The sequence below is a fragment of the Lontra canadensis genome, unplaced genomic scaffold (assembly GCF_010015895.1).
Source record: "Lontra canadensis isolate GAN:19392208 unplaced genomic scaffold, GSC_riverotter_1.0 scaffold144, whole genome shotgun sequence".
NCBI lineage: Eukaryota > Metazoa > Chordata > Mammalia > Carnivora > Mustelidae > Lontra > Lontra canadensis.
This window is the reverse complement of record NW_022631138.1, coordinates 57,438-85,433: the sequence shown is the minus strand read 5'-3', so window position 1 is coordinate 85,433 and position 27,996 is coordinate 57,438. Positions and strand designations below refer to the sequence as shown.

General features: G+C 39.0%; 1 protein-coding gene across 4 annotated transcripts in view; it reads right to left on the bottom strand.

The window, feature by feature from the left end:
• The window catches only part of LOC116858884 (metastasis-associated protein MTA3), a 102,793-nt gene that overhangs the window by 26,620 nt on the left and 48,177 nt on the right, over positions 1 to 27,996 (bottom strand). For 3 of the 4 annotated variants that reach the window (XR_004381037.1, XM_032843833.1, XM_032843831.1), the window contains exons 6-10: positions 20,444 to 20,632; positions 11,118 to 11,192; positions 9,571 to 9,629; positions 4,336 to 4,460; positions 422 to 573 (exon numbers count right to left, since the gene is read on the bottom strand). Coding sequence is in view for 3 of the 4 variants with exons in the window: in XM_032843833.1 (XP_032699724.1) it covers positions 422 to 573; positions 4,336 to 4,460; positions 9,571 to 9,629; positions 11,118 to 11,192; positions 20,444 to 20,632 (600 nt within the window). In the remaining variant the exon portion in view is untranslated. The remainder of the gene's footprint in view (positions 1 to 421; positions 574 to 4,335; positions 4,461 to 9,570; positions 9,630 to 11,117; positions 11,193 to 20,443; positions 20,633 to 27,996) is intronic. The other variant, XM_032843832.1, reaches the window with a different exon arrangement.

Here is a 27,996-nt window from a genome sequence, read left to right as displayed (position 1 = left end):
GACTGAGTCCATACCACCTTCTTGTCCCTCCTAGGATAGCCCAGGGGCAGGAAAACGTTCAATTCCTATTTACTACTTTATGTAGTAAGACATATTTCCGACAGTATTTAAAGGTTGCAAACTGTTTTCAAAAAAAGCAATTAAAACATTTAATTTGTAAACTCTCTAGTTAGGCTGACACTTCCCACACACTTTGTTCCTTTGTCTGAGTAATCACACAAGAACAATATTTTGAATACCTGAAAAAACGTGACTTGTCCCTGACCTCTCTCCACGCCCACCTTAAATATGATGGTGTTATGTTTAGTTATTAAAAACAGCTTTGCTTGCTTTTAAGTTATCCTGTACTGTACTTGTGTTTCCAAGGAGTATCAAGCGATTGAATGACATTTCTCAACATAAAAGATTGACGCTCATATACCTCTGTAGTTGGGCTGGGTGATAACTTCTCTTCCTCTGACTGGGTGGGCATTTTCAGGCCTCCGTATTTTTTCCAATAGAGCCAACAGGTCGCACACAATCTACACTGCATATTAGGTGGGCCCCAAGAATACCACTGATGAGACTGTGTAGCTAAAGACAGAGGAAAAATATGAAAAACAAAACAAAACCAAAAAAAAAAAACAAACAAAAAAAACAAACAAAGAGTGCTGTATGATTTGCAACATCAATAAGCATACCATCAAATATGTTAAAAATACTCCAAAGGCATCTTTAGTTTACGATGTTACTTTTCTTTCCCCAGTTCACCAAACATAAATGTCTAATACATGCACATATTTTTCAAGACTCCGAATTCATTAAACCATTTATTTTTATATATATATCAAGTACTTGTGGCTCTTGTTAAGAGAAGCTGTTAGATGAAGTATCCTAAATAACATACTGGGCTATTACTGAGGGAGTTTTGTTGACTAATGTGTACGTTTCTGGAAATAAGTTATCAGAAAGGTATTATTATTATTAGATTAGTGTTTACAGTCTAAGTCTGGGTCTCCAAACCGATGGTTCAGAAACTACCTCAGAGTTTACAGTGCTGAGAGAGGCCCCACTTAATTAAGGCAGGAATCTGTCAGAAATAAGTAACTGTTTTCCATTTCCTTATTTTACTAAATGAACAACATAAATAATCATTTTAATAATTCTCCCCTTAAAAACAGAATCCCTTTCAAGACTACTTAAGTTCAGATCAAGTAAGCACATGCAGCCAAGATCATGGGATGCTTAAGATCTAATAACCTGGCTGATTTATCACTTAGCGAAACGCTGCAAGCCGCTGTCAGTTTTGTTCTGCTCTTTGAATTACTGCCATATAACCTGCAACGTATTCCCACAATGGATCTGAAGTTTAAGATAGGAAACACTGGCACTGAAACATTAACTTTATGAAGTACATAAAAATTATTATAATTCTCTACATTTGCCTCAGAATACCTTCCCCCTGATTTGTAAGTTACCTTCATCAGGTCAAAATGTTCAAACAGTACATCTACATCAAGGTGTCAACTAACCCTTCACAAGCCAATGTCAAAAACAGAAAATATGCAGACGGTTACAATCAAACTGTGTCTTAGTTTATGAAGAATAATACTGTGCACCCATCGTGTGTTATTTTTAGTGGACTCCTTGCAAACAGCAGCCTCAAAACCTTTCCTCTTATAATTTAGAAACAATAACTCAAATAATTTGATTTTTTTAAAACACAAATTTTAAGAATCCTAAATATTAGGCATGGACCTATTTTTTATTCTGAATATAAAATTTCACTCATATTTAAATAGACATTTTTACCCAAGTTAACCATGACATGGCATTTTAGTATTTGTCAACAAACACCTTTCCTCTTACATAATTAACTCAAATGCAATTAAAAAGTGACCTGTGTGGCACAGTCAGTTCAATGTCTGACTCTTGATTTCGGCTCAGGTCATGATTCAGGGTCATGAGAATGAGCCCTGCATCAGGCTGACGAGTCTGCTCGAGATTCTCTCTCTCCATCTCCCTCTGCCCCGCCCCTTGTGTGTGCTCTCTATCAAATATATCAAATCTTTTTTTAATAAATAAAATCTTCTTTTAAAAAATGTGACAAAAAGAAAACACCAAATTTTATCTCTATAAAGATAAAACTTACATGCATATTATGATACATTTTATATTATCTGAGTCTAAAATAAGTATTATAAAAATCATTTACTTGTTATGCACACATAAAAATGACAGAATAATTATTTAAAGGGATATGTGAGACTACGTATGAGTGAAAAAGGGGTAAGTCAAAAATAAGACAGATTAAGCCACCACTTGTCTTCATGATTCTTTTTATTTTCATTTAAATACAAATAAACTTATCTAAGAGTTTCCAATTCAAAGACACTCATGATACAATACATATAAAATTATCACCAAAAGAATTTAATTTTCCACAAATTATTTCACTTTGTGCTTCCATGGTGCAGAAAAATGGTTCGAAATGTACCATTTCTATGAAGTCAGCAATTTGCCTGGATCATACTTTCCTTGGTTTCAGGTAAGGTGATTATATGACCTGTTTTTATTTTCATTTATTTATTTATTTTTAGAGAGTGAGGGGGGAGGGGCAGAGGGTAAGAGAGAATATTAAGCAGAGTCCACACCCAACACGGGGTTCAATCTCATGACCTTGAGATCATGACATGAGCAGAAATCACATCAGATGCTTAACCAACTGAGCCACCTAGGCACCCCTATGTGACCTGGTTTTAAAAGTCTTTTCTAGAGGAGTGCCTCGCTTCAGCTGATAGAGCATATAGCTCTTAATCTTGGGGTTGTGAGTTTAAGCCCCATACTGGGTACACAGATTAGTTACAAAAATAAAAAAGAAAAGTCTTTTTTTTAAATTTTTTTAAATTTATTTGACAGAGAGAGACACAGCAAGAGAGGGAACACAAGCAGGGAGAGTGGGAGAGGGAGAAGCAGGCTTCCTGCCAAGCAGGGAGCCCAACACGGGGCTCGATCCCAGCACCCTGGGATCATGACCTAAGTCGAAGGCAGAAGCTTAATGACTGAGTCACCCAGGTGCCCCTTAATAAAAGTCTTTTCTAACGCGAAGCTTGGTATGTAGTATAGAGTAGAGGCCGCAATGTCCCTCTTTCCCATGCCCTTAGGGCAGTAAGCTACATTGTTCCCCTCCAAAGAGCTGTTGAGAGAAAAAATTGGGCACCAAGTAGACTTTGAATAAATATTCGTTTCCTTCCCTCTCCCACCCCAGGCCACTTTGACTGTAAGGAAACGTGGATTATAATGTCACTGATGTCCAGGAACAGATTATGCTATTGTTTGAGATTTTAATATATGAAAACACAAAAAGTGAGTGGGACCTGGCTGGCTCAGTTGGTAGAACATGCGACTCTCGGGGTTGTGAGTTTGAGCCCCACAGTGGGTGTAGAGATTAGTTAAAAAAAAAAAAATCTTAAAAATACAAAAAATGGGGAGAGGAAGCCAAGAGAGAGACAATAAAATAGCAAGAAGTTTTAAAAAGTGCATTGGGGTGCCTGTGTGGCTCAGTTGATTAAATATCCAACTTTAATTTTGGTTCAGGTCATGATCTCAAGGTGGTAACAATCAAGTCCCACATCTGGCTCTGCACTGGGCATGGAGCCTGCTTAAGATTCTCTTTCCCCCTCCTAACTCTGCTGCTCCCCTGCCCCTGCTTGTGCCTGTGCACACGCTCTCTCTCTAATGAATGAATGAATGAATACATAAATAAAAAGTTTCTTAAAAAGTGTATCAATTACTCCATCTCACCAAACCAATTTAACAACCAGCTCAAATCAACTGTAATACTGCCCATGTCTGATAGGATTCGGAGATGGACAGATACTGATAAATACATGGGGGCCCTGAAAGCAAAGGCAAACATTGTAGGACAGCTTCTCCCAAACCAGTGCACTCTGACAGAACCGGGTCTGAGGATTACAAATAGCACCTCATCCACACACAGGTCTTCCTGACAGAATTTTCTGGAGCCTTTGTCAAAGTATACTAAAAAACTCCAAAATAGGATTTGGTGTATTCTGTGGGACAGGGTCTGCACAAAGCCAGCAACAGCTCTGAACGCAGCTTGGCCAACACTGCCGTGGGATGCTCCACAGAGCACCCCACAGAAGCAAAGCAGAGGAAACCCAAGACCAAACGTCAGTGTCCAGGCCAAAGGGAAGGGTGGCCATGTCCTCCCACGGTCCTGCTCTCTGAGCCGTGCGCCTCAGGCGCAGCGAGAGGGCCGCTCCACACCTCCCACCCCGCGGAGCCGGCACAGTGCTGTGCGCCTCGTCACAGGCCGCGAAGGAGACAACTTACCGTAGCAGCTCTCACACGCTCGCCCTAGGAGGGGATTCTGTGGCTGGAATGTGGTCCCCACGGCTCCATTCACAGCACCAGGTTTGCCATTGCTGGCAGATATTTGGTTGGGATTTGGTTTGCTGCTTTCAATGAAATATAAAGTGAGGTGATAACAATGACTTGTATAACAAGGCAGAAGCCTCTCCATCTCACTGCTGTTTTATCTTAACTACATATAAACACCTGAATGTTTGGTAAAGAAGAAACAAGCTGGCAGAAGTAAGGTGTCAAAATGAACTCAAACCATTCATCTGTACATAACAAGGGTGTGTAAGACTCAATCTCTTACTCCTGATACGCACAAAGGAAATACAGCCACTAGCTCTCCTTCACCCGGATGCGATTTCCTTAGAACACCCTCTGATGCTTTTGAATGATACACGTTCCAACCTCTAACACTTGTCATGGATTCTTCTGAGAATAAAAGGTAATTCTTTGGATCAAATAAATTAAGCTAAAAGCAGTGTGTTGTGTTTAGAGAAAACCACCGCGCCTTTCCTGTTGCTGGTGTGGAGGCTGTTGACAGTGCGCTGGCTCTTGAAGGAACGGCACAAAAGCCACGTGTTCAACAAAGACACTGTGGGTGTCAACAGAGCATATCTCTGGAACATAAGTTGGCATTTCAGGGGATTTAACCGTTCATGATAATAATTTCTACAACATCTGATTTTTTATGAGAAAGATTACATAGCGCTTGAAATTTAAAAAGCTAACAAGTATATTTTGAGGTCTTTCTTTTTTAGAAAAAATTTTTAGGTCGAGAAGGAGACATCTATCAAGGGTTTACATGCAAATTTCCCAGATGCCATAATGCCTTAGAAACAGGGAGCCCAGATTACCTTGGTACTTACTTGGAGCAAACAAGGCTAACTAACTTTTCCCCATGTGGGGTCAGCTAACTCCCATGCTTATAAAGCCATGCTCTAGAATACTACACAGGTGCACATGACATGTTCTCAAATAAACTCAGAATTTATTAAACATATTTATTCAGTGCCTAGTAAACAAAGTGCCTAATCTCAAGGAGCTTTCATTCTAGAGGAGCTTTCCCATCTGTTAGACGAAACCAGGCAAAATAAACTAGTCAGCCATTTGCTAGCAATGAATGCTGAATGACTAAATGCAGACCATACGCTACCTCCCCACGGCTACTGAAATGACGAGAGTTCACAACTACCAAGACACCTGGAATCTCAACACAGGGTTGGCTCAGAAGTTTCCTCTTTACTGCTCCCTATTTCTTCACTTCCATTTACCAGTGAAAGCCTAATGTGTAAATGTGGCCTGACAGCAAATTAAGATTTCTTTCTGGCATTGTTACTGTAACTCCTAGATGATGCCTCACCACCACCTCAGAAGAAATCATTTAACCTCCGTGTGCACTAGGTCCCCATTCTGTAATAGGGCTATTATTTACACTTCTAAGCTGTGCCAGCAATGTATTTTGAAGACAAATCATTTTTTAAAACACATTTTAAACAAGCCAGAACGCGTTTCTCTTCTTATAGTTTGCAGCTGAAAATGTACATGATTAGAAGTGGTGACTTATAACGACTAAGATTTCCAAAGGTACATAATATTTCTGTTTTTTAAGAATCTACTAGATAGGGACGCCTGGGTGGCTCAGTGGGTTAAGCCGCTGCCTTCGGCTCAGGTCATGATCTCAGGATCCTGGGATCGAGTCCCGCATCAGGCTCTCTGCTCAGCGGGGAGCCTGCTTCCCTCTCTCTCTCTCTGCCTGCCTCTGTCTACTGTGATCTCTCTCTGTCAAATAAATAAATAAAAAATCTTAAAAAAAAAATCTACTAGATATAGATAAAAAGAATGTCCCCTTAAATCAAATGACTGAATCCCAGAAGGCTTCCCCCAAAATATGAAAATTTCTGACATTTAACCCAGGGCTAAATATATGTGTTGAAAAAGAGCTAATACAAATTTATAGGTGAGCTGCCTGAAAAAAAGAATGAAAGCAAATACAACCTTAGCTGTTCAACTGAATTTTGCATGTTATTTGACTGAATGAACTTAACTGTAATAATCATAAAAGGAAAACAAGTGCGCAAAGACCCAATGAACATAGACATGTGAATCATTTAAAATCCGTTTTGCAAATCCAAGTACCTACGGGTTAATTTTCAGGTTACAGATGATTTCGATGTGACCATCTGAAACTTTTATTCTAAGACAAACATACAAAAGAAGTTTCTAAAGCTGCATTATTTGAAACTGTCCTTTTAGCTAATGCCCAAACCCCTCCTCCCTCGTCTGTATTCCAGATTCTATCCCTACTCCCCTCTTGAGAATTTTGTACATTCGATTCTCTTCTCTGGACCCTCTTCACTGTCATGTAAACATATTTCTCTAACTTCAAAAACTCTATTACTCTTTTCCAACCTAACCCTCAAAGCGAAAAACCCCGTTGAATGACCCTTCCAGCCAGTTTTGCCCAGAGCTGCCCATCTCGACAGTCTGCAGTTCCTTGGCTCACACTCAGTCCTCGGCCACTTCATTAAAGATGATCACTGACCCACTGCCACGCTGCTAAATTCAGGCTATTTTTCACCAACATCTGACATAATTAACTAATTAATCTCTTCCCCTCCCTGAAACACACTCCTCTCTCAGCTTTTGTGATAATGTACTCACCTTGCTCTTCTACTTTTTCTGATACATAAATCCTGGATTCCTTCAGCCTTGGTCTAAGACCCTTTTTACTTATTGCTCCTCTAAGAAAGCTCATCTGTGTTTCAAACACAGTATTATATGCTGATGAAGCTCAAATCTGTATCTCTAGAGCACAACTTTCTCCTGAACTTAAGACCAATATATCTGACATCCCATTCAACACCTCTTTTTGCACAGAGCAAACTCAAAATGACCTAGCCTGCTTCTCTGCTAGTTTCTTAGCTTGGTGAAGCACAGCAATCCACATAGCTGTGCTGTCCAGAAGTCTGGACCTCAAGCTTGACATCTCCCCTCTATCCCTCCATACAAGTCGGTCACCTCCGAGTGGTGTACCATTTCCAGGATCACAACTCCAGGTCAAGCTACTGTCACCTTTCTTCTTCAAAAACTTCATAATTGGGTCCCCTTACATCCACTATTATCCCCCTTCCCCAAACCATTATCTAAAATAGAGCCAGTGGTCTTAAAGCACAAATTTGATCATGACACTTACTTGTTTAAAATCCATTTCCACCGTTTATCAGATGGGTAAACTCCTGGCCCTACCAATACCAGCCTCCCACAGCTCACCACTCTCTTAAGAGACACCAGCTCCTACCTTTGTCTCAGCTCCTTAACTACTGCTCTGCCCTTCCAGTCTCAGGATCTCCTTGGCCTGGAAAGCCTCCATCACCTGGTTAATTCCTCTTCCTTCTCCAGAGTTCACGCAAGCTCACTTCCACAAGGAATCTTTCCTGACAGCATCAACTGAGCCTGGTTCTCCTGTACAAATTCTCATAAAAACTATTCCATTCTTCTCCATCACAGTACTTGCCACACTAGGTGACTGTCTGGCATCTGCCTCCCCCACACTAGAAGGCAGGCTGTCTTCTTAACCTTTCTACCTCTAGTAGTGAACAGAGTGCTCTGCATACAGGAGACGGCTGGGCTCAAGCAAATGGCAACATAAAATAATTCTTAATTATTTGTTTCAAAATACTTGATTTCAGAGTTAATTGTGAAATTCTTCAAAGGACTCAGATTCTTATCCAACTCAAAATAACTTCATACCTTCTATTTATGTGGAAGATTTATATAACTTTTAAAAAGTTATGATTAGAAACTGTCTTGATCTCTAAACATCATTCACTAAGATCAGGCTGGCATCCTAAATATTTTCAGTTCTGTGGATATTACAATTTCTGTCACAACCTCTGAATGCTGCCATCCAAGCATGAAAGCAGATATAAATAATACATAAATGAATGAGTATGGCTGTGTTCCAATGACACCTTATTTACAAAAATGGGTAGCAGGTCAGATTTGGCCTGTAGACTATAGTTTGCTGGTCTTTGCCTTAGATCAAGACTCCAACGAATTCAATGCAAAACATACGGAAACAATTCTCTGGGTTACTTGGTGAAAACGGGTTAGATGTACTTTCCCTTTGATGTAACAGCACTACAATGCACAAGAAAGCTGCTGTACTTGCTTCTAAAACCTGACATATGAGTCACCATACTGTTTTCTTTGGGGAGTTGTTCTTCTCTTAATTACTCAAATAAAATATAAAATGTTCTAAAATACTGGAAACCACTCCAGAAGGGACATTACAGCTCTGAATTAAAATTATGAATCCTGCAAATTATATGTTATCAGCCTTGAGATAAAAAAAGATATAATTCATTGTCTACGAGGCCTCCTATATATACAAATGTCTATTACTATATCAAAATTCAGTAAACAAAAGCCTAGGTATAAAACAACTGTACTGAGAAAAATCTTGGAGCAGCACACAAAACTTTGTAGTAAATTTCCTTTTAATCCCCAAAGAACCTAGTATAGCCCTATCTACACAGTGCTCAATAAACTAAGTTTTCCTGAAGAAATGATTGCTGGAACTCTAAAGACCTCAAAAAAAAAGACAGTAATTCATTTAAAATGTAGCAAATGAAAAGCAAACTGGCATTCATTTTGATATGACAATGATCTCTAAGCTCCCAAGATAATGATGATAGAATACCAGACATGTGAAACAATTGATACCTATTCATTATTTTTCCAACATTTATAAAGTATGGTTCTTACTTTCTTTAACTGTTCTCCCAAACAATGTAAAATCCGCAACCAAATAAGCAACCTCAAAACGGCAATGTACACCACATCCCCCAAATCCATTCTGTAACACAGAAGTTTTAAAAGCTGCTAGCTTTCTGAAACACATTTGTTTCAAATAATAGAGTTTCACAAGTTACTTTTCTGATGCTTTCCCTGTACCTCTGATAGAAGTATATCATGTGGCATTTTCCCTCTTATTCTTTTGTCTACCTGGGGTTTCTCCCACCCGCCATTTCTCTTTCTAAAAAAATCACTGTAGTGATATAATGGAAGCAAGTCTCGTGCTTTGTAGTGTCAGAAAACAGGAGACAAAAAGAAATTCAAATTTGGCTGAAATTGACCAAAATGACATATTTTGTTTTCACAGAATTCACACTATGAGAAATATTTAAAAAGATTTCTGTTACTTACTAAGTTGGGATATACACTTGCTTCAGTTTACTCTCGGCTTCTGCTGCTTTTAGACGTTTCTAAGTCAAAAGATAGATAAAATATTTTACATACAATGCCTAGTAATTATTACCACTTCACTGTCTTAAAAAATTCATAAGAAAATGAAATATTAAAACATCATTCAAAAATTGCCATTTTAACAAAGGCTTTTCTTTCATGTACATATTCTCAAACTGCGTTAGTTTGTAAGACAAGTCACTAGATTCCGAGGTATAGAACTGCAAGTATTAATACCACTTTACTCTTAGATTTTAAAAAGAAAGCAGTGAATAAGTCTATTTTATACTGTTCCACAAGTGAATAAACAGGATTTAGAAATAACCATTTTTATTTTGCAAATTTTGTTTATACTTTCTTTTTTGCCCTTCTGGAAGAAACACACACACACTCTTTCCTTTAAAATAAAAATTTTTTTTCCTAGAAATGATTAGTTTCCAAGGTTCATGAGAAAGAAAGAGATAACAACTCCCCTAAGTACAGTTAAATAATCATTTACCCTCAAGTGTTAAGAGAGATGTAATATACTTTAAAGCCTGGCTAACCCACATCAGATTTTAGGAGCCAATTAGGAGCCAAATTTGGGAAAAGGAATGGGAGAAAGATTACCTAATCATATCCAGAAACTGCTCATAAATGAATACAAACAAGGAAGGCAAACAATATATGGTAGATATCCAAAAAGAATACAAACCAGAATATAAGGCAATCATCCATATTCTCAGTGAGGAGAAAACAAAATATTTAAGAGGACAACTTAAAACTTTTAGAGGGGCACCTGGGTGGCTCAGTCTGTTAAGCAGCTGCCTTCAGCTCAGGTCATGATCCCAGGGTCCTGGGATTGAGCCCAGCATCGGGCTCCCTGCTGGGCAGGAAGCCTACTTCTCCCTCTCCCCTGGCTTGTGTGCTCTCTCTCTCTCTCTCTCACTTGCTCACTCTCTCACTCAAATAAAGAAACTCTTTTAAAGATTTTATTTATTTATTTCATAGAGAGAGAGACAATGAGAGAGGAAGCACAAGTAGAGAGAGTGAGAGAGGAAGAAGCAGGCTTCCTGCCAAGCAGGGAGGCCGTTGCGGGGCTTGATCCTAGGACCCTGGGATCATGACCTGAGCTGAAGGCAGCTTGCTTAACAGACTGTACTACCCAGGCGCCCCTAAATTTCCAATAATCCATAAAAATGACTTGTTCACATCTCAGGTCATTATTCCTGTCGGCTACACTCACAAAGAGATGGAGCACCAAGCTCCTGCAAGGAAAATAACACCTCTCTGGTGGCATCTTTCCCCGCTGTCTTTCCAAATATTTATCGTAATGGTTCTTCTGAAGTAAAGAAAATATCAGGACGAAAATCTTAATATCTTAAGGACATGAAATCATATCGTTTAAAATAGTACAGAAAAGATAAAGCAAACAAATTTAAAATTAAGTATATTGCTAAGAAACATTAAGATATGAACAGAAAGCTCACTTTAATGCGATTGTATTAGTTGCAATATGAAGAAATTACCTGCTGCACGTATCTGTCAGTAGTTTTCCACATGTAATAATATTCAATGATGCTAGTCAATGATTTCCAAGGGAGCTGAAAAAATATTTAACATGATAAAGGAAAACAAGCTACTGTAGAAATTTTCTTTTTAAAATCACTTTTTAAAAGTAAGGAGGCAAATATCCACATGGAAGATTCATTCTAGGAGAAGTGTTTGGGAAAACTAAAATTAATTTTTAGCAAAGGGTATCCCAAGCAAGTTATATGCAGTCAGAGACTCTAATACAACACATTCCATTTCTCACCTCCCATTTTGTTAAAGATTATAAACATTATGACTGAAAATATCTCATGACCTACCCAGGAAAATTATTTTTGGGCTGCAGGTGGGATTGAAGTTCAATTTTTAGAAACGATATTTAAATAGGTAAAGCCTAAGTTACTTTACACTTCTAAAAATGCAGCTCCACCTGGCTGTCATTTGGTCTCTGGCATAATGGTTCTCATCTTTATCAAAACTGCTTTATTTTCACCTACTTTGTTGTAAATGAAATAAAAACCTAAACCCCTGAGAGACAGTGTAGCTGAGTGTGGCTTGTATTTGAGAAGCAGGAAGCTCACCTTTGCCATTTTCCTATGATGACTCAAAACTGGCCAAATGAGCTCCTACTAATGAGACCCACAACCAAGACTATAGTCCACAGACCCTCTGTAAAGGGAAATCTGTCAGTCATCTAAGATGTAAAATGGAACAGATCAAACCTTCCAACAAATGACTATGGACAGTCACACTCCTTAGCTGTGGCGCCAGACCTTATGGAAAGGTGACTCAGTGCTCTCGGGCTTCTAGCGAGCTTGCCCTAATGCACCGTCGGGACTGGAGAGTCAAAACAGTACTTCTCACACCGCCCTGCAGCTACGCGTCTGCTTGAAACCCACGGGAACAATATCCGCACCATTCTCATCACCTCCACGTTTCACTCACCTGTTTGCTCTGAAGAAAAAACAAATGGAGTTCTAAGAGAAGAAACTATTTTCAGCTTAATGGGGTGGCAACTCCAATAGAAATTCAAAGTTGTGGCCTCCCTAAAGGGCCAAACTGCAGCGCCACTGGGGTCTGCGCTACGGCTAAAGCAAGTACTGTTTTCTAGGACCCAGAAGGCCAATCTGATGGGGTGGAGAGTGTCGGAGGATTGGGGTAAGGAGCCCACCACAAGACCTCATGTGGCAAGACCTCAGGACAGTCATGGAAATGGTACCACATTTTCTAATGATTCAGGGATAATTACAATTGTTTCAAAGTTGCTATTAGGAAAGGAAGCATGTACAGAAGGCAAGGATGATGCTAAGGAACCAAAGTGGGGGATGATGGCAGATCCTACATACCCACTTCCAATCTGCATCAGCTTGCCTTCATTAAAGCTATAAGGGACATTTCCCCCAGATACCCTGGACCAAAGATGCAGACATATGGGTCATGTTTAGGTCATGTTTAGGCAAACTGAGAAGATGACATCCGGATAGAGAAGTGAGCAACTTAAGGACGAGGCTGCATGCAGGGAGAATGAACTGTCTGCCAAAAATGATGGTTGAGGGGCACCTGGGTGGCTCAGTCAGTTGAATGTCCGACTCTTTATTTGGGCCCCAGTCATGATCTCAGGGTCCCAGGATCAAGCTCTGCTTGAGGATTCTCTCCCTCTACCCCTCGCCCTGCTCTCTTTCACTCTCTTTCTTAAAATAAATAAGTAAAGAAATCCTAAAAAAAAAAAAAATGATAATTGAAATATGTTCTTCCAGGGTAACTGTGTTGACCTTTCAGTCATCCGTGCTAACATCATGGATGTTAGCGGAGGACATGGGTATCCCCACTGTTCCTGGAAATGAAGTGTCCAACCCTGGTTCTCTAGTCTTCCCAGAGATTCTGTGAGAAACTAATACCATATATTTGTTTCTGCTTCAATTAGATTTAGTGAATTTCATACTTAGCAACTAGGAACCCTGACTAATACAACCAATCCTGTTTATTCGTTATACTAAACTGGGTGAGGCTGAGTTTCTCTTATCCATAATCAAAAGTGGTCTAGCTCATACAAAGGCTGGAAGTAAAGTGTTCAAAGAACAGGCCTAGACATGTGGCATTTACTTTTTATTTATTTAAGTAATCTCCACATACAATGTGTGGCTCGAACTCATGATCCTGAGATCAAGAGTTGCACCTTCTTCTGACTGAGCCAGCCAGGCACCCCAATGTGTGGCATTTATTGACAGAGTCAAGTTGGAGCAGAAATCAGACAAGACTGGTGGCAGGGGCACTATTGCAGGGTTTGTTCATTCGTTCGTTCGTCCTTGGTTTCAAAACACCTGGCTGTGAAGCATCTAAACTTAGATCCCTGACCCGCCTGGAGGTTCCGTTAGCCCACAACATACCCTGTAATAAATCCCTCTCTCCTTAACTAGCTCACTCAGATGGATTCTCTTGTTTGCAATTATGGCTTTCCAACCTCCTTCAAGTTCACTTTCCTATACTGGAAGGCTACAATGGAAATATATTTCTGAGACTCCCTTGTGATTTATTTCTTACAAACAGATGTAGGAGACCTAAATTCAGAAGCGAGTTAAGCAGCATAGAGGGAAGGGTGCACAGGAATCTGTTTAGCTGCAGCAGAGCTAAGAGGCATAAAACTGTTCCAGAGCCATCAGCTCCCCTAGAGGCTTCCTAACCCCAAGACCATGGTTAAAGTAGTGTAGTCCGGGAACAGAGGTTAACCCAGCAGCTTCCCACTTCCGGGTGGGGCAGAGGTAGGCGCTCCCCTGTTGGACCATTTCTGTGGAATGTTCTGATGTCCATCCTGGAGCCTACTTCTCCAACCCTATCAATTATCCAAAATTGTATATTAGATACTAGGTATATATAATATATATAAAACTATAAAAAGCAATTATCCAAAATTAAATCCCATTCTGTTTAAAATAGCTTATGTGATTTTGTGATTTGCAACTGAAGCTTAAATGATAAAAACAGCTAGGAAATAGCCTTTGCTGAACGGAGCTTCTATGCCAAGAGACCTGAATGCATGAAAGAACAGAGACTTTACTGTTCTGTACTTTGAATTTCTCAGGTTCCTTTGTGTATTTCAGGTGCTGCTTCTTAGGATATAAAATTCACAAGAGAATGTCATTCCCACCCTAAAAATGAGAAGGGGGAAAAAAAAAATAGATAATCTATGGAACCACTTCAATTCTTGAGCCCACCACAGACCTAAAGTTGCAAAACAATCAACTGAACTGAAAACTCCAAAGTCACTCTGAATAAACACTAGACTCAGGAGACTCACGAACTATTTTTACTTTGGAAAAGCACACACACACTCACACACAAAGATAACAAATAAAAACAAGGAAGAAAACAACCAAAAATTTGCCAAATTACTAAAGGTCAACAGTGAGCTAGGGCAACTGTTTAGCATCTATGGGCGCTCCAGACACCAGGGGGATCCATCCACATTTGCCACAGATCTCCTACAGGTGTTCATCAGAAAGAACTGGCCCAGAGCAGGAAACCTGAGAAAGCCCCTGCTGGTGGTGAGGGAATTTGAATCTACACAAAGAAATGAAGAGGAGCAGAAATAATAACATTTTAGGAAATAAATAATAATACATAAACAAATATGGGGAAAAAATATATTTTTAAAAATCTCTTTAAAAAGATCACTGACTGTCTAAAGGAAAAAACAGCAATAATTCACGGTGGGATTTAGAACATGGGCAGAAGTAAAATGTATGATGAAAAAGGCACAAGAATGGGAGGGAAGAACTAGAAGTGTATTATCACATGGTTCTTTTTTTCTTTCTCTCTCTCTCTTTTTCTTTTTTTTTTTTTAAAGTAAGCTCTACATCCAACATGGAGCTTGAACTCATGACCCAAAGATCAAGAGTCACATGCTCTATCAACTGAGCCAGCCAGGTACCCCAGTCAGATGGTTCTTATAATTTATGTGATCCAACTGGATTTGACTGAAGGTAGACTGTACAACATTAAAGATGCATATTGTAAACCACTGAACAAATAAAAGTTTAATTGGTAAGCCACCAGAAGAGAGAAAACTAGAAAAAAAAATAATTAAAGGGGCACCTAGGTTGCTTAGTCGGTTAAGTGTCCAACTTTTGGTTTCAGCTCAGGTCATGATCTCAGGGTCATGAGATCGAGGCCCCCATCCAGCTCCGCGCTCAGCGTGGAGTCTGCTTCAGATTCTTTGCCTCTCGCTCTCACTCTGCCCTTCCCCCTACTCTCTCTCTCTCTAAAATAAAATAACATCTTTTAAAAAAAATTAAATAATTTTGAAAAGGGGGAAAGAACAGAACAATGGGACAAACAGAAAATTAATGGTAAGAGGATTGGTTTTAAACCAAAAATTACATTATTGATGATGACATTAAAGGTAAATGGTCTAACAATCCAAGTAAAAGGTAGAGATTGTTGGACTGGTTTTAAACTATATTTAGTTTACATAGCCTACTTTGGACATAAATAAGGTACAAATAAAGGGATGGAAACAAGATATACCATGTAATCAATAAAATAAAACTGGAGTGCTAATATTAACAGGAGAAAAAGCAGATTTCACCACAAGGAATATTACCATAAAGAGGCATGATGTAAAGATAAAAGGGTCAATTCATTAGAAGGTAACAATCCTCAATGTATGTAGCCAATAAGAAAGCTTCAACATAATTAAAGCAAAACCTATATTAACTGAAAAAGAAAAACAGAAAAATTCACAATCATAACTAGAGACTTTTAATCCTGCTTTCTCAATAACAGAACAGGTAGACAGAAAATCAGTAAGGCTCCAGAAGACTTGAATAACACCATCAATAAATTTGACCTAAGTAGCATTTATAGAACATTCCACCAAATAGCAAAATACCTCTTCTTTTCAAGAGCACATGGAACATTCACCATAATGGAACATATACTGGGATCAGAATCAATCACATGTCAAAAATGTGAGATTTGATTTTTTTTACGAAGTATGTTTTTTGATCACAACAGAATTAAACTAGACTTCAGTAACAAAAGTATATGGGAAAAAAAAAATCACAAAACTTACCTCTAAATAACCCATGAGTCAAAAAGAGAATCAGAATGAAAAATGAAAATACGTTGAAGGAACAAAAATGAAAACACTACTTATCAAAATGTGGAGAGAGGCCCCATAGCACAGGGCCTGCTGAGGTTGAGACAGGAATACCGAAGAAGCCCTCCCACATTCCAGGCCCCTCATCGAGCCCAGTTAAGAATCTGAAGTCTGTGGGTGCTCTGATCACCTGCTATTCACCCCTTCACGGAGGGATGGACCTGCCCCTCCAAACAGTATCAGGTGGCCAGACGTACAACACACAACACTGAAGACAAAAGACAGGAGGGGCACCTGGGTGGCTCAGTTGATTAAGCCACTGCCTTCAGCTCAGGTCATGATCCCAGAGTCCCGGGATCAAGTCCTGCATCGGGTTCCCTGCTCCCTGGGGAGTCTTCTTCTCCCTCTGACCTTCTCCCCTCTCATGCTCTCTCTCAGATAAATAATAAAATTTCTAAAAAAAAAAAAAAAAAAGAAAAATTCAAAAGAGAGGAGACTGACAGTGGTTTATGAGTCACAGCTACTCACACATCCCAGGGGACGATGACACCGTGTAGGGCCACAGTGAGTCACTAGGGGCTGGGAGAGTGAGGTTCTGTGTAACAAGAGGGTGAGGTATGGCCTGGTTCTAAAGAGGGTTCCCATGGGAGGAGGTGACTGGCTTCTCTGAGTAATTCGTGGGCTGGCAGGGAAGTGAAACCCAAAAGGCTGAAGGAGGGGCGGGGAGATGCTAGTAAAACAGAGCAGATGAGGAGCCTTTCCTGCTGGAGGGCCATCTCCAGCAAGAGCAGTGGAACTCACAGTTAAGTTTTTGGGGCCCAGTGAGGCTCATAAATGTCAAGACAGCACATGAAATGTTAGGCCTTCCAATACAGAACAAGCACCAGATCCAAACCTGGCCCAACTAAAGATTTGATTAATATATTAAAGGATATATTAATATATTTAAGGCTGTCTTAAAAAGGTAAGACAGCATAGATGACTAGATGGGGAATTTAAGCAGATTAAAAATATAAAAAATAAAATATAAATGATAGCAAAATATGCTATCATATTTGAAGAATTCCTTTAACAAGTGTATCAGTATACTGGGCACTGCCAAGAAAAGAATTAGTGGTACTGGAAGATAGATAAATATATAAATAATACAAACTAACACAAACAGCAGATCCCGGCTCTTGGAAACTCAGCAGAATAATTACAAAGGAAAACATACCCAGGAGCATGTAGCAGTAAAATTGCTAAAAAAACAAAACAAACAAACAAAAAACCCCAAACAAACAGAAGTAAAGAGAAAATCTTGAGCACAAAGAAACATTTACATACACAAGAACTTCTTGTCCAAAACTACGTAAGCCAGAGAGTCCTCTTTAGGGTACTGAGAAAGAAAAAAAATGAGTTCCATAAAGAAAGAAAATCATTTTTGTTAAAGAGGACAGTAAGATGGTTTTGAGAAAAAGCTAAAATCACTATCAGCCAAACACATACTACCAACAAATGATTACATTACAAGGAAGTTTCAACCTTAAAAAGATACTAGGAAAAGATAAAATACTTAAGCCTAAAGCAAGCTGAAGAAAGGAAATAACAAACATAAAAGCAGAAATTGATGAAAGAAAAAAAATCAATCAAACAAAAAACTGGTTCTTTGCAAAGATCAATAAAACTGACAAACTCCTAGCTGGACTGATGAAGAAAAGAGAAAGAAGAGCTAAATTACCAGTATCAGGAATGCGAGAGGGGCATCACTACAGCTCCATCCCAAAGATCTTCAAAGGGTAATAGGAGATTATGATCCCCTTTATGACAATAAACTAGACAACTCAAGATCAAATGAACAAGGAGAAAGTGGTGAGCAAGATATAGGAGTAGGAGAAACCTGTTTCTGCACCTGACAGCTATGGACAAATGAAAACAGCTCTGGGAGGATGGATATGGGAAGAGTCAAGCAAGCTCTTCTGGCGACACAGTGGGGCAAGAAAGGGTCACTGCAGAGGCAGCTGAGACATCTGGAAATAGCTAAGAACAAAAAAGAAGGGTAAAGGCTATCAGTATAAGCCATGTAGTGGTGCCACTGTGGTCCCCAGTGGCCTGATGTGCAGAGGAGCCCAGCAGCCATTGCCACCGAGGACCTCAAGAGCCCTCAGGACAACTGCAGAATGCCTGCCACATTCACAGCAGAGGACTCTGCAGTATTTGTTGGTGTGGACTCCAACAGCATGCTCTGCAGAGGAAACAGACAGCTTCTGCCACTGAGGTAACCAACAGCCACTGCTGATACTGACCTCGCCGAGAGGGAAACGCTGCTGCGCCCCTCCCACAAGACATTGCTGTGTCCCCACCCCAGGAACAGGGCTGTCAGCCCAGACCTCCAAGCCTGTGCACACCTAGGACCCCAGAGCTCTGGCTGCTCCTCACACACCCACACTTCAGACCTCGATTCTATGGCCGCTCCACATGTGCTCCAGTCTCTGCACGGACACTGCAGGTGAGCTAGCACACCAGACCCCAGAATGCTGTCACTCTGCAAGCCCCCATGCTCCACGCCTGGCTCTGTAGCCGATCCAAGCATGCTCATACCTCATGCTCGCTGCCACAGCAAGGGTACTTCAAAGCCAGGTCCAATGCCAACAGGGATTCCTTTGGCAATTATATATCCCATGGGACAGAAAGAGATCAGGAGGTCCCCAGCAGCCTTTGCCATCAAAGACCCCAAGAGCCTTCACTGCCGCTGCAGACACCCAAAGCACTGGCTGTTGAAGATGCTGGGCCTTCCCAAGAGCTGGCACCATCATACCCACCCTTCCAGCGCCCTTGAACCCACTGCAGGAGGAGGGTCTCTCCCCACTAAAACCAGTCGCTAAATTCTGGGAGAGGTGCCTACTCAATCAAAAGCACAAACACCAACACAAGGTTACAAGAAAGATGAAAAATACATTCCCAAAGAAACACAGTAATTTTCTAGTAACTGACCCCAAAGGAACGAAAATCTGTGATTTCCTGACAATGATTTCAAAATAAGGGTTTTAAGGAAGCTCAGTGAGCTATAAGAAAATACAGATAGAACTGAAATTGTGAGACAGACTCCAAAATCAGGAAAACAATAAACAAAATAAGACACTCAATAGAGAAAGACATCATAAAAACAAACAAAAATTCTAAAGCTGAAGAATACAAGGAATTAAATGAAAAATACAATACAGAACAGCAATAACAGACATGAGCAAGCAGAAAAAAAGAATCTGTGAACTCAAAGACAGGTCATTAGAAATTATCTGGTTAGAGTGGAAAAAAAAAAAAAAGAAAAAGAAAAATCAGTAAAAGAGAGTATATCCAGTTAGCAGAAGGGAGGAAACAACAAAGTTCAGAGGAGAAATAAAGGAAATATAAACCAGAAAAACAATAGAAAGGATCAATGAAACTAAGAGTTGCTTTTCTGGAAAGATAAACAAAACTGACCAACTTTAACTAGACCAAGAAAAAGAGAGGACTGCAATAAATTCAGAAATGAAAACTAGAGTAGACATTACAACTGATACTGCAAGTATACAAAAGATCCCGAGAGAATGGTATGAACAATTATATACCCACAAACTGGATAATCTAGAAAGGATGATTGCCCTAGAATGCTATCCATGGACTACTCAAATAGAAATTTCCCCATTTCAAAGAGGTTATAAGCTTAATTAAAGAGAACAATTCCATAAATACAAAGACAAAAGGAAGTATATAATAGTAGATAAGATTATCCAGTATTTAAAATCCAAGTAAGATACCACGTATCATTAAGAGGAGTCAAGGATTGAAAACCTATAAAGTGAATTTTCCTATTCTGCTTGGTATAGGCTGTTTCCATATTAAAGGTCCACATCAAATTTAGGCTCAACAATTAGTAAGGTAACTAGAAAAATTTACAAGGTCTAAAGGAGAGCAACAAACTTAAAAAGCAGAGCTCAGAAAAATATTTAGTGCAAACAGTGAGAAAAGCTATCCATATTTTAACCCTGGAACTCAGAGCTTCCTGACCTTGGGTCTTAAAATTACTTCCCAAAACAAATGTTAACTTCTCCCTCTGTACCACCAGCCTTCATTCTAAGTGGAGCAGATAAAAATTACTAAGTCACGAGCTTGCTAAATGGTTTACTAGATTCCTAATAAAGACAAAATATTCCCACCCCAACATTTTATTTGCAATCTTCTACTTACAAAGTCTTGACGTATGTCATTGAAGTCTTTGCCATATTTTTCCAGTGCCTCTTCAAATAAACTAGCTTCAGAGGCTGACCACTCTTCCATTTCATCTCTGCATAACACAGGTCCTCCAAGTGGTACTAAGACACTAATTGCACTGCTCAAATCATAGCTGTGCCTATACAACGTATCCATAGCGTGAAACTAAAGAAAACAAAATAGAAAAGATTGGTCAGAAATGCAAACTTGCTAGGTTATTTAAGAACAGAAATACTAAAATGCATGATGCACTTAAAATTAACACTAATATATTTAGGTGTTTGTTTTTTAAGTAACAAAATAAAGAAAAATTTAAACCTCAGATGACCTTATATTACCATTTATTACTTTAAGAAAATGCTGATTTGTACCTTATAAGATGGGTATTTTTAAAAATGCATTCATTTGTTATAGTAACCTGCCTGTGAAGAGTCAGGGCCTCTAAGTAATTACACTGGAAAGCCAGTAAATTTCACCAACCTCTTGGTTACCAAAATCACTTCAGCTACTGCACAGGGCTGGCACAGCCTTCCTTGATAAAGGAAAAAGAGATGATATACCAGAGAGGGAAAAACAACTCTCAGGTTGGATTAAGAGAATGATGTCCTAAGAAGGAGAGATAGAGAAAACAATGGAATTGAGAACGGAGGTGACACAACAAAACTATACATCCATGTTAAGTGAAACAAAAGTACATATCCATGCAAAAACAGTAACTGGGTTAGGATTTTTTAAGACCAAGAAAAGATGACCAGGCTTGCTTGCATCAACTAGGCTGTGAGGGTTTCCTATACATTTCAAGAGACAGTGATAGGAAGAGTCATCTGAAAGGAAGACAGATAAGGAACATACACCAAGCTTTTTGCAAAAGTCCCTTGGGTCTAGCTTACTTAAAAGACATTCTTCTGCCCATCAAAAGCAGTGAATAAACTTAGGTTCCAAAACTTTAAACTTTGAAAAACTTGAGATGGTTTTTCTACCAGAGAGAAAGATTCATTCATAACATATATGCACACTGGTATGCGCGGCAGGAAAACTGCAAAAGGGGATGATTGGCTCTGCTGTGTCTGGATAAGCATATAGGTGTGGCCCAGATTTGGTTGGCAAGGTGACCAAATCCTTCCCAAGTTAGAACTAGTTCTATTTAAACTTTCTAACACATGAAAGCCAAGTCTTGGACCTTATACACAAAGTATCTTCTGAAATTTTCACAAAATGGGGATAGCATCACATCTACTGGATAACACAGCCCTTAAAATGTAGCTTGTAAGCGAGTTCCTTATTCATACAAGAATATAAAACTAGCTCAAATATCATAGTCACCTACTAAAAAGAATTACTGGCTACAGTATGCACTAAAAAGACGTATTTAGGGCTCCTGGGTGACTTCAGTCGGTTAGGGGTCTGCCTCCGGCTCAGGTGATGACCCCAGGGTTGTAGGATTGAGCTGTGTGTCAGGTTCTCTGTTCAGTAGAGAGTCTGCTTCTCTCTCTCCATTTCCCTCTGTCCTTCCCCCCGACTCATGCAGGTCTCTCTCTCTCAAATAAATAAATAAAATCTTTAAAAAAATTTTACACTGTCATACATTAAGACATTGGAAAAGGTCTAGAATAGAAATTTGTTGACAGAACTAAAGACAGGATTTAGGACATACAGACAAGTTTAAGGTATGGTAACTAACTGCTTTAACAAGGATTAGCATCTCTCTTAACTAAATCACCAGACTCCACAAAACAAAAGCAAGTAGGAATTTCATTATCTATTTCCTAGTTACAATCACAGCTAAGACCACTGGCCATGTATAGGCTTATTGCTGTATGTATCACAATCATGGAATAATAACTTCAATTTTCAAGAGAATTTCTTCCCACTCTTCTGCAGCAAGGGTTACAAAAATGTTACAATTGATCTTTATTCTTTGCCTGTGCTCTGCAAACTTGAGAATCAACTGAACACTTTTCTAGCTAACCTTCCCCCTTGACAGATTCAACAGTTCAAGTACTTACTGTACAATGCTAAACACTTTACATCGTCCCTGAAATTACTGTTTCTAGATAACTGATCTAAGAAAGTGAAAACAGAGTCCAAGAGCATTTAGGGATCCCTTCAATTAGTAATCTATTACTATAAACAATTATTTTTGAAACTAAATTTACGATGGGTAACAAAACTGAAAAAGATTCAGTGGTATTCAAAATCAATAATTACACCAATTAACTGTGCTGCTGAGATTCCTCAGGAGGTAGAAGTCATTTTTATAATTAACAGGTGCTCTGAAACCAAAAGTCACAGAATTGAGTTTTTCTCAGCTGATATTATACCAGCCACTCAAAGCATGAAAGGATTTTCAGCCTTTTGTTCATGTGAGATGAATGAAAAGGCTTTTCTTACAGGCACTTTTTAAAAATGACAGGCTATTATCTAATAAGGTTTCAAAGAACCAAAGTAATATCATAGCCTTTATAAGTGATTATGACCAAAATGTGAAGTGATTCAACTGTTGATTAGATTGTTACAAAGGTTCTTTTCTTTACAGTGTTACTGAACACTGAAGTAATAAGCATTTGCCTTCAGAAGACTAACTCCTGCTCTGTCACAAATCAAATGGAAAGAATGGGTCCAACTTACAGCTGACTGGAGGCTCTGAAACCCCCAAAGCCCACTTTTGAAACCCAGCCCAGAGGAGAGTGTTGTCGTGATCGGTATGTGTAGAAAATAAACATCCCATCAGACATATGCACTGTGGAATTCCTAGGGAATAATTTTATTGACACTGATGACCAACTTCATAAAGAAACCAGAGGATCAAATTATGTGCTAGGAGTCCATACGCACTCCATCTTTCTGACACATATAGGTGGCTCCTTTTTTTGTTGTTTTTTTTAGAAGATTTTATTTATTTATTTGTCAGAGAGAGAGAGACACAAGCAGGCAGAGTGGCAGGCAGAGGCAGAGAGAAGCAGGATCCGCATTGAGCAAGGAGCCCAATGCGGGACTCGATCCCAGGACCCTGAGATCATGACCTGAGCCGAAGGCAGTGGCTTAACCGACTGAGCCACCCAGGCATCTCTAGGTGGCTCCTTCTGAATGGACTTTTATATAATCCAATCTTATCCTAAAGAGCTATACTGTAAGTAAAACACAGACTGAGACAACATTAAGTGAAGATTCTCAGAAGTAGGCTAAGACACGGGAGTTTGACATATGACTTATGGTTTATCAGTAAGATAGTAAAAAATTTCAAGAGCTACACATGTAAAAGAACACACTGGCTGATTCCATTTATTTATTTTTTTAAGATTTACTTATTTATTTTAGAGAGAGAGTGAGTACATGCGCGTGAGTGGGAGGAGGGGCAGAGGGAGAAGGAGAGGGAGAGAATCTCAAGTTGACTCCTCACTGAACACGGAGCCCCACATGGGACTTGATTCCAGGACGCTGAGATCATGACCCAAGCAGAAATCAAGAGCTGGTCGCTTAAATGATCCAGGTGCCTGTGGCTGATTCCATTTAGATGGATTTTGAGAAAAGTAACACTCAGTAGTAAGAGAAGTCAAAATAATGATTACGTCAGATGCAGGGGGTAGGGGGGTGATCACTGAGGAGAGGCACGATAGAACATTTTGGGATTCTGGTAGGGCTCTTTACCTAGATCTGGGTGATGATTACATGAATGTACACACACATAATTTATAAGCTATGCACCTAAGTGTACTTAATACACTTCACTGTATGTATACCTCAATTTAAAGACAAAGAACTTAAAGACTAAATGTAAAAAAACTGGAAGTCTTCCCTCTTAGATACTTTGCAAAGATACCATGTTTTCAATAGAGATACAGATACACACGACAAGATCCATTCAAATCTAAATTTAAAAAATCATAAGAACTGAGCACAAGCTGTTCTCTCTGCCAAATAGTGGTGAAGGTGTTGTCACATTTCATCTCATTCATAACAGATGGAGATGACAAACAGAAGTATTTTAGGAGAAAGACTGACAATGAAATCTTGGCAGTGAAATTCTCATCTTTTGTTCATTAAGTAGAATCACACTATGGTAGACTAGATTATTATTCAGCAAATTTATTCGCTCCCTCCCCTGGACCTCCATAGGAGAGCATTCTTCTACTCCACGGATACTGCGCCTGGACATGTGACCTGACTGGCAGTAAGATGCTCAGGATATGTGGCGTAATAGAGCCTTGACATGTGTTTCCATGTCTGGACTTGCCCTCTTGAGCTACTGGCTTTTTCCACCAGAGGTTGAGATCTACATGGAGCAGATCTGGACTCTGCAGCTTGGCACCTAAAGTGGCCCAGTCTAGTTCAGCAGAATCCTAGACAATCTGCACAGGAGTATTTAAGACTTAATGCTTGTTGTTATAAGCTACTGAAATACTGGGTAGTGTAATAAATATCATGTTTTCCCTTTTGAGAATAAAGAACTTATTCACTCCATGCTAGATGTGCTGTGAGCAGACAGCCCTCAGCTATCACATCTGGAATGATCTCGATTAAAGAAAGATTCAACACCCAAGGCCATGCCCTCTTCCTGGGACTGTCTTCACCCAATGATGCAGGAATACAAAGGTCTCACCTATTATGCTGATTTGGGACAATGCTTCAAAGTGTCCCAGGAAGTTGGCTGAGGCCTTCATTCATACTGTACCACAGCCCACCTTTTTCCTCTGCTCAATCCTGCCTCCTTCCTTTCTCTTCCACAGGTGTTGACTCCTAATAAATTGCCTACATACAAATCTCCATCTTAGAGTCTGTTTCTCAGAATCCAAGCCTGTAACATGTAGCATTATTTTGGCAACAGCTAACTGATACACATATATATTCAACCCTAACTATTGATTTGCTCAGTTAGCATTTTACAAAAAAACTTTACATGTATACCTCCAGCACAAATCACAGCATTCAGAACACCAAAGCTATTTGAAAATTAATGAGCATATGTTTTTTTTCCAAGCAGAAGGTGAATATAAACTCTTATGAGTAAACTGTAAACCATGATCAAGGCAAAATATTTTATACATAAAAGAGAAGTATGTCATCCATTCTCAATTTTTGCTTCAGTGTATAGTACTCAAATCAAAATCCCTCATTCATCAACAAATGTGTTAAGACTTAGTTGTCATTCACTCACATCAATCTACAAGACACCCTGAGTCATGTCCTTATGTGCAGTCATACCTTCTGATTATTATCCCAAGAAAGCTACAGGGTGGCAGGGCCACAGCAACACCAGGGCCCTAAATGTCATTTGCATGAGCACAACTAGGACTTCTTGCCCTCCTCTCGCCGGCTCTGATTTTAGATACAAAGCAGACAAATATCTAACAACTATATGAGGAAACTGAAGAACAGCCAATGCAGGCAAGGGGAGGCTAAAATAATTCAGGAAGAAGTAGGACAGGTAAGCTCCCACACTGACTTGAGCTTTTACCTTGAAGGCATTTTCCAGACTGCTACACGGCAGAATGGACAAAAACAGAAAGCTCCCTTTTTACTAGGCTGAGGTAAAAGTGTGTAAGACCTGGGGAGCAAAACCCTGTGGAGGATTATATGTTTCAGGCCCTAAAGGGAAGCACGATATATTAGAAGAATTGGTATCGTAAGTGTTTTCTAACCACAACTCCCAAGGCAATTAAGATAAATTTATGAACCTCATTTCCTTGGAAATCAACTCATGATTAAATGCAAAATTATAAAGTAACTTAAGAAATACTCAGAACCAAATGATAATAAAAATACTACATATCAAAGTATAGGAGATATAGATATAGAGAGGTACATTCTTCACATTCTTAAATACTGATGATGGAAAAGTAGACAAAGTTGATAGGTTCAGATCAGTCTTAAAAAGCTGGAATAGGAATATTAGAGTAAACCCAAAGAAAAGTAGAAGGAAGAAAATAATAAACAGGAAAACAAAAAAACTAAATAGAAAACATACATTAAAAAAAAAAAATCAACCAAATTAAAATCTCATTCTTTTAGACAATAAAAAGAGAAAAATCTGGCAAAACTATCAAGAAAAAAAACAGGAAATGACACATACAAACAATAACAGGATGATAAGCTAGTTATAACTGAGACTTACCAAATTATTCTAATTAAAGAATATTATGAAAAATCACGTTGATAAATTTGAAAATTTAGGGTCAAAGAAAATCTCTTAACTCATCAAAATGGACTTAAGTAGAATAAAAATTTATCCTAATTATATCTAATTATAACCACAACCCAAACTAAGGGACATTGGCCTATACTTTCAAAATGCCATGGTCATGAAAGACAAAGAATGAGGAATTATTCAGGACTGAAGGAAATTAAAGCGATAGGACAACTAAATGTAATAAGTGATTCTCAAGTAGATTTTGGACCAGGAAAAATTTTTTCTTTTGTTGTAAAGAAACTAGATAACTAGAGTAACTAGTAATCTAGTAGTTACCTACTAGTTATCTAGTAGATAACAACTAGTTATCTAGTATCTAGTAAAGAAACTAGATAACTAGATCTGGAATATCTCACTAAAGCCTCTAGATTAGATAACAATACTATAGCAACGTTCATTTCCTGCCTTGATGATATATTTAGAAGGAAGAATAATTTCTTATTTCATATTTTTTACTGCAGTGGTAGTCTTACTAGTTTTAATTCTAATTTATAGCCTTGGAAGCATGGATAGTACTCTTAAGTTTTGGGAAACTGAGTTAAAAAAATTATAGGAATTCTCAGTTAATCAATTTAATACTCATTTTGAAGACTACATTTCTGATGTAAACTAGTACCTAAAATGTTAATCTAAAGATTTATATACTCTAGGGACACTTGGGTGGCTCAGTCAGTTAAGCGACTGACTTTTGGTTTCAGTTTAGGTTGTGATCTCAGAGTCATGAGATGAAGGCCTGCATTGGGCTCCACGCTTAGTATGGAGTCTGCTTAGGACTCTCCCCGCCTTTAGCTCTGTCCCTCCCCCTGCTCACTGTCTCTCTCTCTCTCTCTAAAATAAATAACTCTTTAAAAAAATAAAGATTTATTCTGCTGAGTACAGTTCTTTTAAATGTTGCAATGAATGTGATTTACAAACCATCCCCAGATTCCCAGGACCCTCAAGGCCTAAATGAGTATGTGATTTCGACAGGACTCACAAATGAAAAGAACGAAGGGCATGATTAATGGCTAGCATTTTTTTACAGAGTTAATATCCAAAGAATAAAATTGCTATTGGTTAAGTCAACTTTCTCTTTTCAGGAAAGTAAGTTAATCACTTTTCCATGTTTTTCTTAATGGGAAAATTTTTATTATAAAAATTGTTGCTTGTTTTAGGGGGAAGATCTTTAAATCATGTAATTTCCTTGTAACAATTATATTAAAATGGGGCGCCTGGGTGACTCAGTGGGCTAAGTGTCTGACTTTGGCTCAAGTTATGATCCTGGGGTCCTGGGATTGAGCCCCACGTCAGGCTCCCTACTCAGTAGGGAGCCTGCTTCTCCCTCTCCTTCTACCCCTTCCAC